Source organism: Brachionichthys hirsutus, chromosome 18 (genome assembly GCF_040956055.1).
Source record: "Brachionichthys hirsutus isolate HB-005 chromosome 18, CSIRO-AGI_Bhir_v1, whole genome shotgun sequence".
Lineage (NCBI taxonomy): Eukaryota > Metazoa > Chordata > Actinopteri > Lophiiformes > Brachionichthyidae > Brachionichthys > Brachionichthys hirsutus.
The window spans coordinates 11,701,377-11,714,026 of NC_090914.1; the positions used below are offsets into that span (position 1 = coordinate 11,701,377).

Below are 12,650 nucleotides of genomic sequence, written 5' to 3' on the forward strand. Positions count from 1 at the left end.
GGTCTAGTCTAGTCTAGTCTCGTCTGTCCCAGCACCCTTCTCCCCTCATCTCACCCTCTCTTCCTCCTCCTCCTTCATCTCTCTCATGCTCTCCTCCTTCTGCCCCATCCTCCAACCTCAGCTGGGCATGTGCGAGCGCGTGCGCGCGCGCGCGTGTTGGGTGAGGGGGATGGGGCTGTATTTGGCTGTCACCACGTGACGCGTCACGCGGGGCTGTGACTTCGGCCGTCGGACCTCACCGGCAGCAGCATGAGTCTCCAAGCCTGGTACATGGACAGCTCCGAGGGGGACCAGAGGACCCCTCACAGACTGGACCCGGACCAGCCCGTGTCCCCGGAGGACTTAAAGAAGCTGGGAGTTTTCTACTGGAAGGTAAAGCAGCTGCTGTTTACACTGACGGACACAAGTAGTCTGAACGCTGCAAGAACCGTCCGGTGCTGGTTCCGGTCTGGTCTGGCTCTAAGCCCTGCACGGTGCTGGTTCCGGTCTGGTAGGGCTCTAAGCCCTGCACGGTGCTGGTTCCGGTCTGGTAGAGTTCTAAGCCCTGCACGGTGCTGGTTCTGGTCTGGGCTGGTTCTAAGCCCGGCACGGTGCTGGTTCTGGTCTGGGCTGGTTCTAAACCCCGCACGGTGCTGGTTCTGGTCTGGTCTGGCTCTAAGCCCTGCACGGTGCTGGTTCCGGTCTGGTCGGGCTCTAAGCCCCGCACGGTGCTGGTTCCGGTCTGGTAGAGTTCTAAGCCCCGCACGGTGCTGGTTCTGGTCTGGGCTGGTTCTAAGCCCGGCACGGTGCTGGTTCTGGTCTGGTCTGGCTCTAAGCCCTGCACGGTGCTGGTTCCGGTCTGGTCGGGCTCTAAGCCCCGCACGGTGCTGGTTCCGGTCTGGTAGAGTTCTAAGCCCCGCACTGTGCTGGTTCCGGTCTGGTAGAGTTCTAAGCCCCGCACGGTGCTGGTTCTGGTCTGGGCTGGTTCTAAGCCCCGCACGGTCTGGTTCCGGTCTGGTCGGGCTCTAAGCCCCGCACGGTGCTGGTTCCGGTCTGGTAGAGTTCTAAGCCCCGCACGGTGCTGGTTCCGGTCTGGTAGAGTTCTAAGCCCTGCACGGTGCTGGTTCTGGTCTGGTCTGGCTCTAAGCCCTGCACGGTGCTGGTCCCGGTCTGGTAGAGTTCTAAGCCCTGCACGGTGCTGGTTCCGGTCTGGTAGAGTTCTAAGCCCTGCACGGTGCTGGTTCCGGTCTGGTCTGGCTCTAAGCCCCGCACGGTGCTGGTTCCGGTCTGGTCGGGTTCAGCGCTCAGCCTGGCATTCTGCTGGTAGAACACTTCCTCCTCACGCTCTCTGACCCACTAACGACACACAATCATCGCGCCACTCCAGCCTGACGAGTTTGTCTTTCTTTGTTAATCTTTAAATGACGGTTCATTTGTGTTCAGTTAAATAAAGGTTAGCGTTCTGGAAGACAACAAGAAAGGAACAATGAAGTTACTGTCAACACCGAACAGCATGTTGAAGTTACTTTGGTTCAAAGTAATATGCAAATAAAGTAAAAACAAAAAATCATGTCGTCTTGCTATGAATAGAATAGGTCTTTATTGTCATGGCAACAAGTGCACAGAAATCACCAAGCGCTCCCAACAGTGCAAAGTACAATAATAAAACATGCAAAAATGTTAAAATAAGATAAAAGATACTAAAAAAGGAAAAATACACATAATACTATTTTGCTATTGATAGCCACGCCCCCTGACCTCCTCCAGGGGGCGTGTCACATCGATAGCCGAGCGTCCTCAGCTGACTCCCCTCGATGTGGAGGAGCAGCGGCTCTACTCCGGGTTCCTTCCTGACTGGGCTCCTCCTCCCGTCTCTCAGGCTGCGTCCAGCCCCCCTGCGGGGGAAACTCGCTTGGACCGCTTGAATCCGGGATCTTGTCCGTCCTCCCATGACCCAGAGGTGAGAGTCGGAACGTAGCCTGACCTCTCATGAGGAATGGGAGGTGGAATCTTTTTTCACAAAGTCGCTTTCCAAGTGCGTTTGCCTGAACTGTCGACCATCGCGTTACCGAAGAAGGGAAAAGTGGAGCGCCATTTTCGGACTGTCCATGGGAAATACGACACCGACTTTCTGCCGAAAAGCGAGCTGCGAAAAAGAAAAGTTAACGAAACAAAACCCCAGTAGTCCGGACAGCACACAGTTTTCACGCAACATGCCGGCACTTCCGAAGCGAAAGCCGCCACCGAGGCATCGTCCTGCGTGAGTCACGCCATCGTTACGAACAAGAAGTCCTTCCAAGACGGAGAGGTGGTGAAAGAGGCGTTCGTTAGAGCAGCGGACTGATTGTTCCGAGACTTTAAGAACAAGGCCGAGATATTATCTTCAATCAAAGCTCTGCTGTCCAGAAGTCCATTACACGGCGCTGTGGAGCCACGCTGAGGATGGAACCGGCAAATGTGGACGGACGTCAGAGATTGAGAGTGTTTCTCACTGTTTGACAATCGCTTTCAAGTCTTGTCTCTGATGGAGCCAGTCGCTACGTTCATGTGCTAACCATCAACGAAGATGCTGATGTTAATACACTCGCATCAAAGATTGCAACACTGTTTCATCTGAACTCTTCTGGAGTGGAAAATTAGATTTTGACTCTTCAAGCCGACGTCGAACTGAAGTCGACACCTAGTGGACAGTTCTGGAGGACACGTCCCCCAACATGAGGACAGGTGCCGCCTCCTTCACTGCATTACTCGGTTCCACTTATTTATGCGAGTCAGCCTTTCCCCACATGAACATCATTCAGTCCAAGCACCGTTCCACCATGACCGATGAACATTTGGAAGTGTGCTTGAGTCAGCAGCGACTGTCCGGACTACGCATCCCTGACTCAAGTCAATGCAAGTCATCAAAGTAAACTGATGCAAATACAAAGAAATGTTCATAGTTGCTTAAATTGTGTTGTTTAATATTGGCTCATGCGGTTACACAGGGTACATCAACATACATTGTACATAAAGAATGCTCAATATGTTTGAAAATACTTCTATGTTTAGCATGTTTTTAGTGGGTAGAGCTTTGACTTGGTCATTTTATAAGTAGCTCGCATGCTGAAAAAGTGTGAGCACCCCTGAGTTAGACTTTCACACCGCCGGCGGGTGTAGCTCCGGTTGGTCTTTCACACCGCCGGCGGGTGTAGCTCCGGTTGGACTTTCACACCGCCGGCTGACGTAGCTCCGGTTGGTCTTTCACACCGCCGGCTGACGTAGCTCCGGTTGGTCTTTCACACCGCCGGCGGGTGTAGCTCCAGTTGGACTTTCACACCGCCGGCGGGTGTAGCTCCAGTTGGACTTTCACACCGCCGGCGGGTGTAGCTCCGGCTGTGACCTTCACACTGTTGTTGGTTACCCGTGTGCTCACTAATGCTTCCTGTGGTTGCAGCTCAATGCTGACATCTATGAAACGGATCCAGAGCTGGAGCAGATCCGTAAAGATCAAGGCTACTCCTACACGGACATAATCACTATTCACAAGGACAGCCTGCCCAACTACGAGGGAAAGGTAATCCGAGCTCTGAGTACTGCAGAAGCTGCACGTTTCGACCCAGTAAAAGTGTTTCTGTGATTCTGTCGCTTTGTGAGAAAAAGCTCCCAAACAGCTGAAACGCGATCAAAGGGACATCGTCCTCCAGAGACAGGACCGGGACAACGGGGCTTCTAATCATTGTCCAGGACCTTTCTTTGGTATCCATCAGCTGAAGATGTTCTTTGAGGAGCACCTGCACCTGGACGACGAGATCCGCTACATCCTGGATGGTCGGGCCTACTTTGACGTCAGAGACAAGGAGGAACGATGGATCCGCATCGCCATGCGCAAGGGAGACCTGATCACGCTGCCGGCTGGCATCTACCATCGCTTCACCTTGGATGAGACCGTGCGTAGCTACTAGTACTGCTCATACTACTCCTACTACCGGTACTGCTACTTGTACTGTACTGTACGTAGCATTCAAGAAGCTGTCGTTGATCTGAACCCACCACCCGCTACTGCTACTAGTACTCCTGCTACTGCTACTAGTACTGCTAATACTACTCATACTACTGGTACTGCTACTTGTACTGTACTGTACGTAGCATTCAAGAATGTAGCTGTTGTCGATCTGAACCCAATGCCCTCTACTGCTACTAGTACTGCTACTAATACTACTGCTGCTACTACTACTACTGCTACTAGTACTACTACTACTGTTACAACTGGTACTAGTACTGCTAATACTACTCCTACTACTGCTACTGCTGCTAGAACTGTACCGTACGTAGCATTCAAGAATGTAGCTGTCGTTGATCTGAACCCACCACCCGCTACTGCTACTAGTACTGCTAATACTACTCATACTACTGGTACTGCTACTTGGGACAGGGACTGAATGTTAGCTGGTAAATTGGAACTTCATCTGGTTGCCTTCAAGACTGTCCAACAGGGACAGCAGCTCTAAAGCGAGACGGCATGCTGGACGAGATGAGACGGAATGAACCGATGCCTGAAGAAAGGCTGAATCGTTTCTGACTCACTCACATTTGAAAGACAAACAGTGAGCTTTTAGAAGACAGAAGGAACACGAAAGATGTAAAACTTGAATAACTGGCCTCTTCTTGGATGATGCAGCACGAGGTAAACATGACCCTGTAGCAACCTTTTAAAAAGAGTCCAAAATTCAGAACAAGAATAATGTTCATCAGTTTAAAGATGCAATATCAGGGTTGTGTTGTTACGGCCCGTTTTCGTCAGGTCGGATCACGCTGATAGACGTAGAGCTCAGGTCGGATCACGCTGATAGACGTAGAGCTCAGGTCGTATCACGCTGATAGACGTAGAGCTCAGGTCGGATCACGCTGATAGACGTAGAGCTCAGGTCGGATCACGCTGATAGAGGTAGAGCTCAGGTCGGATCACGCTGATAGAGGTAGGGCTCAGGTCGGATCACGCTGATAGAGGTAGAGCTCAGGTCGGATCACGCTGATAGAGGTAGAGCTCAGGTCGGATCACGCTGATAGACGTAGGGCTCAGGTCGGATCACGCTGATAGACGTAGAGCTCAGGTCGGATCACGCTGATAGACGTAGAGCTCAGGTCGGATCACGGTGATAGAGGTAGAGCTCAGGTCGGATCACGCTGATAGACGTAAGGCTCAGGTCGGATCACGCTGATAGACGTAGGGCTCAGGTCGGATCACGCTGATAGAGGTAGAGCTCAGGTCGGATCACGCTGATAGAGGTAGAGCTCAGGTCGGATCACGCTGATAGACGTAGGGCTCAGGTCGGATCACGCTGATAGAGGTAGAGCTCAGGTCGGATCACGCTGATAGACATAGGGCTCAGGTCGGATCACGCTGATAGACGTAGGGCTCAGGTCGGATCACGCTGATAGAGGTAGAGCTCAGGTCGGATCACGCTGATAGACGTAGGGCTCAGGTCGGATCACGCTGATAGAGGTAGAGCTCAGGTCGGATCACGCTGATAGACGTAGGGCTCAGGTCGGATCACGCTGATAGAGGTAGAGCTCAGGTTGGATCACGCTGATAGACGTAGGGCTCAGGTCGGATCACGCTGATAGAGGTAGAGCTCAGGTCGGATCACGCTGATAGACGTAGGGCTCAGGTCGGATCACGCTGATAGACGTAGGGCTCAGGTCGGATCACGCTGATAGAGGTAGAGCTCAGGTCGGATCACGCTGATAGACGTAGGGCTCAGGTCGGATCACGCTGATAGAGGTAGAGCTCAGGTCGGATCACGCTGATAGACGTAGGGCTCAGGTCGGATCACGTTGATAGACGTAGGGCTCAGGTCGGATCACGTTGATAAAGGTAGAGCTCAGGTCGGATCACGCTGATAAAGGTAGAGCTCAGGTCGGATCACGCTGATAGAGGTAGAGCTCAGGTCGGATCACGCTGATAGAGGTAGAGCTCAGGTCGGATCACGCTGATAGAGGTAGAGCTCAGGTCGGATCACGCTGATAAAGGTAGAGCTCAGGTCGGATCACGCTGATAGAGGTAGAGCTCAGGTCGGATCACGCTGATCATGTCTGCTTCTCTAGAACTACACCAAAGCCATGAGGTTGTTCGTGGGCGAGCCGGTGTGGAAGGCTTACAACCGTCCGTCTGACGAACTCGACATCCGTCGGAAGTACTTGGCGTCGCTGCTGGAGTGCTGAGACAGCGGCTGCACACAACGCCGCAGGAGGCGTGGAGGAGGCGCGGAGGAGTCGTGGAGGAGGCGCGGAGGAGTCGTGGAGGAGGCGCGGAGGAGGCGTGGAGGAGTCGTGGAGGAGTCGTGGAGGAGGCGTGGAGGAGTCGTGGAGGAGGCGTGGAGGAGGCGTGGAGGAGGCGTGGAGGAGTCGTGGAGGAGGCGTGGAGGAGTCGTGGAGGAGGCGCGGAGGAGGCGCGGAGGAGGCGTGGAGGAGGCGTGGTCGTCTGTAGCGGAGCACGAACTCCACAGTGATGAGTTTCTATCCTGCACGGCGACAACCTCTCCGGTGGAATCTCAATAAATCTGTTCAGCTTTCACTCTTAAAGGGTTAATTAATTTTTTTATGCTCCTAAAGCGAAATGTTTTCCGTTTTAACTCCACATGCAAACATTACGATCACGCCATAACTTTCCACTCAGAAATGTGAACAATAATGTATCCGATCAGGAATTGCAGGACGCAAGGAACGCAGTTTTACTACCAGTACATGATATGTACTGTACAGCGTGTACTCGTGGGTTTTCACAGCTCGACTCAAAGAGGAGAAAGGGAAATCTTCTTGGTGCCATTTGGCATGACTGAAGAAATGCTGCCATCTAGTGGTGGTGTGTGAATTCGGGCTGGGTTCGGGTGCAGCTGAGCCGGTTCACCACCTCTGCTCAAACGAAAGGTTTCAAAGCTGCTTTGTTCTCCTCGCCTTTGATTGGAACGGAATTGAGGACACATTCCTCCGTAAATGCAGGGACTCTGCTGCAGACATGAAAAACAGCAAGAGACAGGATGTCCACGTCTCATGTTAAAACTCCTCATTTGATCTAAACCTCCTTTTTGTGCTAGTTTATTCTCTAAATGTGTTTTTTTTGTCTGTAATTTTCTTCTGTACGACACTTTGTTTTGATAAGTGTTGTAGACGTAATTATGCATTTAAAACGTATTTTCCTATTACATGTTAATTTAAAGAGACATGTGGACAGATAAATAAACCTTTCATTCCATTAAATCAGACGAGATGTAAAATTCAAATTTTATTCAGGAGAAAACAAAACAAACAAAAAACACATTTTAATGTACATAAATATAATCAATATGTAAACTGAAGATTGAGGAACCACGAGGACAAATGACTAGAAGACCTAAGAAGACATGCTTTATAATAACTTTCAATAATAAACAGCTTTTCTGATGTACACTTTTAGAGCCCTACGAGTTTACGCTTCGTCAACACGAGTAATCTGAGGAGATTATTTGACTGCAGGAGCGAACAAAGCTGAATGTGGCCTCGCCGGAGGGAGCTTTGGACATCTGAGACGCTCGGGACAGAACCCAGTCTCAGGTGAGACTGAACTCACCGGCCCATCCAACAAGGGACTCACAAAGCTCCATCCCATCATGCAGCATCTTTAAAGCAGCCGTTGAGAGGAACAGGTTGAGAAAATAGCACCAGATACAAAGCTACAGCCAGTAGCCTGTTAGCTTAGCCTGGCAGCAGTCGGCTAGCATTAGCCAGGCTGGCTTGCTAGCTTCAACAGTATGGAGTTTATTTATTGACATTAATATCATGTTTGTTTCAATTGTCAAATCAAATAACATGAAAAGCTAGGCTAAGCTAGCTAGCTAGGCTATGTTCACCTGGTTAATTGTCAACGTTCTCATCTCGGCCACAAGAAAACTCAAACAACTGCGTTTCCCTAAATATTGATCGAATGTATGCCGTAAAATAATCTGCACGGATTAAAGGAGCCGTTTTCCGGTCATTTTAAGGACGGTTGGTTTCTCCATACTTCAGAGGACGTGGACGTTTGTGTCACCAGACGTCCACAGGACCTTGAGCGCCCCCCCGTCCTCTCAGGCCAGCTTCAGGCACTGCGTGTTGAAGCTGTCTCCCTCGCGGCGGGCCACGGCCTCCAGCAGGGCCTGCTTCTTCTGGGTGCTGCGAGACGACTCCAGCTCGTACATCGTGGTCAGGTTGAAGAGGACGCTCTCGTGGAGGTACAGCGCCGGCTCCTGCTGCACCAGGCCCTCCAGCTGGCCCAGGGACTCCTTCAGACGGCCCAGGTACAGCAAGCACACCGCCGCATTGTTGTTGGCCTGCACTTGCACAAAGTGAGGGAATAAGTGAACTTAATATCAGGACCAATGATACTGGTGCAAAGCAAAGAAGTGCGTTTCCAAGGCGACGTGGCTCAGGGCCACGTTGCACTTACAACGGGGCTTTGTGGGTCCAAGTCCAAGACTCGGAGGAAGGACGCGTGCGCTTCGGCGTAGCTGTTCTGGCTGAGGTGGACGAAGGCCCTGGAGACACAGAGACGCACAGAAAACATCTGGACAGCTTCAGTCCGGCACCGAGGGGGACAGGTTGTCTCGCCCCTCGCAGGGCAGAGGACACACGACGCCAGCGCACCTGTTCATCAGCACGCAGGTGGCGTGAGTGGGCGGACTCCCTTCTGTCTGAGAGGCCTCCTCCACGTCCCGGAAGTACCTCTCTGCCGTTTTAACGTCTCCAATCTGGCCAAGACGAAGACAGCAGCAGATTAACCACCGACGTCCAGAACAGCAGATTAACCACCGACGTCCAGAACAGCAGCAGATTAACCACCGACGTCCAGAACAGCAGCAGATTAACCACCGACGTCCAGAACAGCAGATTAACCACCGACGTCCAGGAAGCAGCAGATTAACCACCGACGTCCAGAACAGCAGCAGATTAACCACCGACGTCCAGAACAGCAGCAGATTAACCACCGACGTCCAGGAAGCAGCAGATTAACCACCGACGTCCAGGAAGCAGCAGATTAACCACCGACGTCCAGAACAACAGCAGATTAACCACCGACGTCCAGAACAGCAGCAGATTAACCACCGACGTCCAGGAAGCAGCAGATTAACCACCGACGTCCAGGAAGCAGCAGATTAACCACCGACGTCCAGAACAGCAGATTAACCACCGACGTCCAGAACAGCAGCAGATTAACCACCGACGTCCAGGAAGCAGCAGATTAACCACCGACGTCCAGAACAGCAGCAGATTAACCACCGACGTCCAGAACAACAGCAGATTAACCACCGACGTCCAGGAAGCAGCAGATTAACCACCGACGTCCAGAACAGCAGATTAACCACCGACGTCCAGAACAGCAGCAGATTAACCACCGACGTCCAGAACAGCAGATTAACCACCGACGTCCAGGAAGCAGCAGATTAACCACCGACGTCCAGAACAGCAGCAGATTAACCACCGACGTCCAGAACAGCAGCAGATTAACCACCGACGTCCAGGAAGCAGCAGATTAACCACCGACGTCCAGGAAGCAGCAGATTAACCACCGACGTCCAGAACAACAGATTAACCACCGACGTCCAGAACAGCAGCAGATTAACCACCGACGTCCAGAACAACAGCAGATTAACCACCGACGTCCAGAACAGCAGATTAACCACCGACGTCCAGAACAGCAGCAGATTAACCACCGACGTCCAGGAAGCAGCAGATTAACCACCGACGTCCAGGAAGCAGCAGATTAACCACCGACGTCCAGGAAGCAGCAGATTAACCACCGACGTCCAGGAAGCAGCAGATTAACCACCGACGTCCAGAACAGCAGATTAACCACCGACGTCCAGAACAGCAGCAGATTAACCACCGACGTCCAGAACAGCAGCAGATTAACCACCGACGTCCAGAACAGCAGATTAACCACCGACGTCCAGAACAACAGCAGATTAACCACCGACGTCCAGAACAACAGCAGATTAACCACCGACGTCCAGAACAGCAGCAGATTAACCACCGACGTCCAGAACAGCAGATTAACCACCGACGATAGATATATATTTAAGTGAGACGAGATGAAACGTTTGTCAGTATTACATTAAATCTGTTAATCCCAGGATCACAGTAATCTGAATACGATCAATATGATTCCTAAATGGAAGACTTTAGTCCAAGAACGGGAATCTGCACTTTTGCAGCGACACTGATGAAGTGCTGACGCAGCACAATTACTGACAGGTCACAGGTCACAGGTCAACGTCTCGCTTCCAATCATTTTGTTTTAAGGACACAGCATCAATTCTCCTTCCTGTCCACCTTCTCGGGTTTCTCTGTTGGGCACCTCAGGGCGTGTGCGTGTGTGTGTGTGCGTGCGTGTGCGTGTGAACAGGTCGACCTGCAGGAAGATGCGTCCTATCCCACTCAGGAGCTGCACCCTCTGCTGGGGCTCGTACTGGACGATGGAGTGATAGGTCTCCACAGCCAGGATGTAGTCCTGAGAGGGGGGGGGGGGGCAAAGACCGGGTGGTTAAAGGTGAGTGACCCAGGCCTGGAGAGAGAGGCGGGGCTACTGGGGGGGCAGTGTGTGTAGACAGAGCGTCCTGCGCTGGGATTGGACCATGTCCAGTGGGAGGAGCTTGCTTCAGATTGCTCAGCCGCCGTTTCCAGAGCATCAAATATTACACAGCTCATACCTGTAATAATAAACCTTTGATTCCGTCTCTCTCTCTTTAACAGACAGAAAGCGGTCAAAGACAAAGCTCCTCCCTTTCAGCAGGGTTTGTTGTCTGTTCAGAATAATCTAGAGAAAGAACCAGAGAGGTAAACAAACCGTAGCTTTAGTTAAGGACTGGAGAGGCCCTCAGAGGGCACAGACCCCCCCCCCCCCCCAAGCAGCTCACTGCACCATCACCATGGTGACCTGGATCAGCACCAGGAGGTTCTAGATTGTTCTGGTATCTTTAAACACCAACATGAAAAGTCAAAGTGAATCAGAGCTGATGTTTATTTTTAACTGATTCTTAATCCATAAATGGTTTAATGTTAAAATGTAATATTTGTTCCTGACCTCATTCTGGATCAGAACCACAAGACGTGTTTAATGGTGGTTCAGATCGGACCCCTTTATGGCTCTGATTCTGAATTGAATGCAGATTTAACTGGATATGATTTTAGAAAAAGCCTCAATTATAAAGTAAATGGGAAAATCCAGATGTTTCTGTATCCGGACGGGAATCCGGATCTCTCAGAACTTAATGGATCCAAATTAGACCAGGACCATCTTCAGAATGTATTCATCCGGACCCATCCAGCAGTTTTTCCGTATTCCTGCTAACAGGCAGACTTCTCCTCCTCCAGCGCTCCGAGGAGTTTTCATTCCCACCACTAGATGGCACTGTGGCTCTCTCTAGAGCCTCCACACCTCCCTCGTTCTCTCTCTCCCGTTCTCCCTCTCTCACTGGCCAAGAATCCAATTAGTGGTCAGTCTGGGGGGGTTTCAGTGTGCCCCCCCCCCCCGACGCACCTTCATCAGCAGCAGGCAGTTGGCCATGGAGAACATGACGCGGCTGAGGCGAGACCTCCAAAGCCCGAGAGACGCTGCAGGCAGGAAGAGCAGAAGAAGAAGACGTTTCAGTTCTAGAGGGGCTGCCCCCCCCCCCCCCCCCACACACACAAGGGGTTTATTTAGAGGAGAGAAGGCGGCACGCTCCACTTCCCCGTTTCCTGTCAGACAGCCCCCCCCCCCCCACGGAGGAGCCGGGGTGCAGGTCTATTAGCATTCATGTGTGGGGGGGGGGGGTCTGATGTGTGAATGCAAGGCCCAGCATTATTGACTTGGCTGTCTGCGTGGGCAGAGGGCACGGCTGGGGGGGGGGGGTCCCACACACACACACACACACACATTCTCCTAATTATAAAGTGTCTCTTCACCGAGAGGCTCGTTGTTGTTCATCGCCCTAATGAAGCTGGAACAGAACAATGGAGGGGGGGCTGGTGGGTGTCAGGTGACAGCCCCCCCCCCAGCATGCCCATACAGATGTGAGGGGATCGCATCGGACCAATCTGTATTGATCCGCTTGGGATGGAGAGACTGTTTGATATTCAGCCCGAGTACGGGCCAGGTGTGTGTGTGTGTGCGTGTGTGTGTGTGTGTGTGTGTGTGTGTGCGTGTCTGTGTGTGTCTGTGTGTGTGTGTGTGTGTGTGTGTGTGTGTGTGTGTGCTCACCTCCCCTGTTCTCCTGCGTTAGCGTGATCTTGCTTCCATCCTCAGACAGGCCATTTCCCAAGTTCTGCAAAATCTGTTGGGGGAGAGAGGGAGAGAGGGGGGGGGGGGGCGTGGTCTCACTAGCGGTTACAGGTGGGCGGAACGACTCCTGTGGAGAATGTGCTTCTCTGTGGGCGTCGTTTTATTGTGTGAATAATACAGCGTATGCATATCTTTATGTTTATCCAGAGGCTGTGTGTCTATGTGTGTGTGTGTGTGTGTGTGTGTGTGTCTCTGTGTGTGTGTGTGTGTGTGTCTGTGTGTGTGTGTGTGTGTGTGTCTGTGTGTGTGTCTGTGTGTGTGTGTGTGTGTGTGTCTGTGTGTGTGTCTGTGTGTGTGTGTGTGTGTGTGTGTCTGTGTGTGTGTGTGTGTCTGTCTCTGTGTGTGTGTGTGTGTG

At 51.9% G+C, this 12,650-nt stretch overlaps 2 protein-coding genes across 2 annotated transcripts in view; one reads left to right on the top strand and one right to left on the bottom strand.

The window, feature by feature from the left end:
- Positions 1–210: 210 nt before the first annotated feature.
- adi1 (acireductone dioxygenase 1) lies at positions 211–6,559 on the top strand. The gene is made up of 4 exons (XM_068751740.1): positions 211–372; positions 3,416–3,535; positions 3,729–3,908; positions 6,067–6,559. Exons 1-4 carry the CDS (start codon positions 250–252, stop codon positions 6,181–6,183), a joined length of 540 nt encoding a protein of 179 aa, XP_068607841.1. The 5' UTR covers positions 211–249; the 3' UTR covers positions 6,184–6,559.
- Positions 6,560–7,254: 695 nt separating this feature from the next.
- trappc12 (trafficking protein particle complex subunit 12) overlaps positions 7,255–12,650 on the bottom strand; it is a 22,160-nt gene continuing 16,764 nt past the window's right edge. The window contains exons 7-12 of the mRNA XM_068752464.1: positions 12,215–12,287; positions 11,513–11,586; positions 10,385–10,483; positions 8,620–8,723; positions 8,423–8,510; positions 7,255–8,306 (exon numbers count right to left, since the gene is read on the bottom strand). Coding sequence (XP_068608565.1) covers positions 8,064–8,306; positions 8,423–8,510; positions 8,620–8,723; positions 10,385–10,483; positions 11,513–11,586; positions 12,215–12,287 — 681 coding nt within the window. The 3' untranslated portion in view covers positions 7,255–8,063. The remainder of the gene's footprint in view (positions 8,307–8,422; positions 8,511–8,619; positions 8,724–10,384; positions 10,484–11,512; positions 11,587–12,214; positions 12,288–12,650) is intronic.

What these genes read in the sequence shown, in the direction of transcription:
- adi1 (XM_068751740.1), top strand. Translation starts at nt 250, where the DNA reads ATGAGTCTCCAAGCCTGGTACATGGACAGCTCCGAGGGGGACCAGAGG. An exon ending in TGCCCAACTACGAGGGAAAG is followed by an intron (nt 3,536 to 3,728) that starts GTAATCCGAGCT and finishes GGTATCCATCAG; the next exon opens with CTGAAGATGTTCTTTGAGGA. An exon ending in GCTTCACCTTGGATGAGACC is followed by an intron (nt 3,909 to 6,066) that starts GTGCGTAGCTAC and finishes CTGCTTCTCTAG; the next exon opens with AACTACACCAAAGCCATGAG.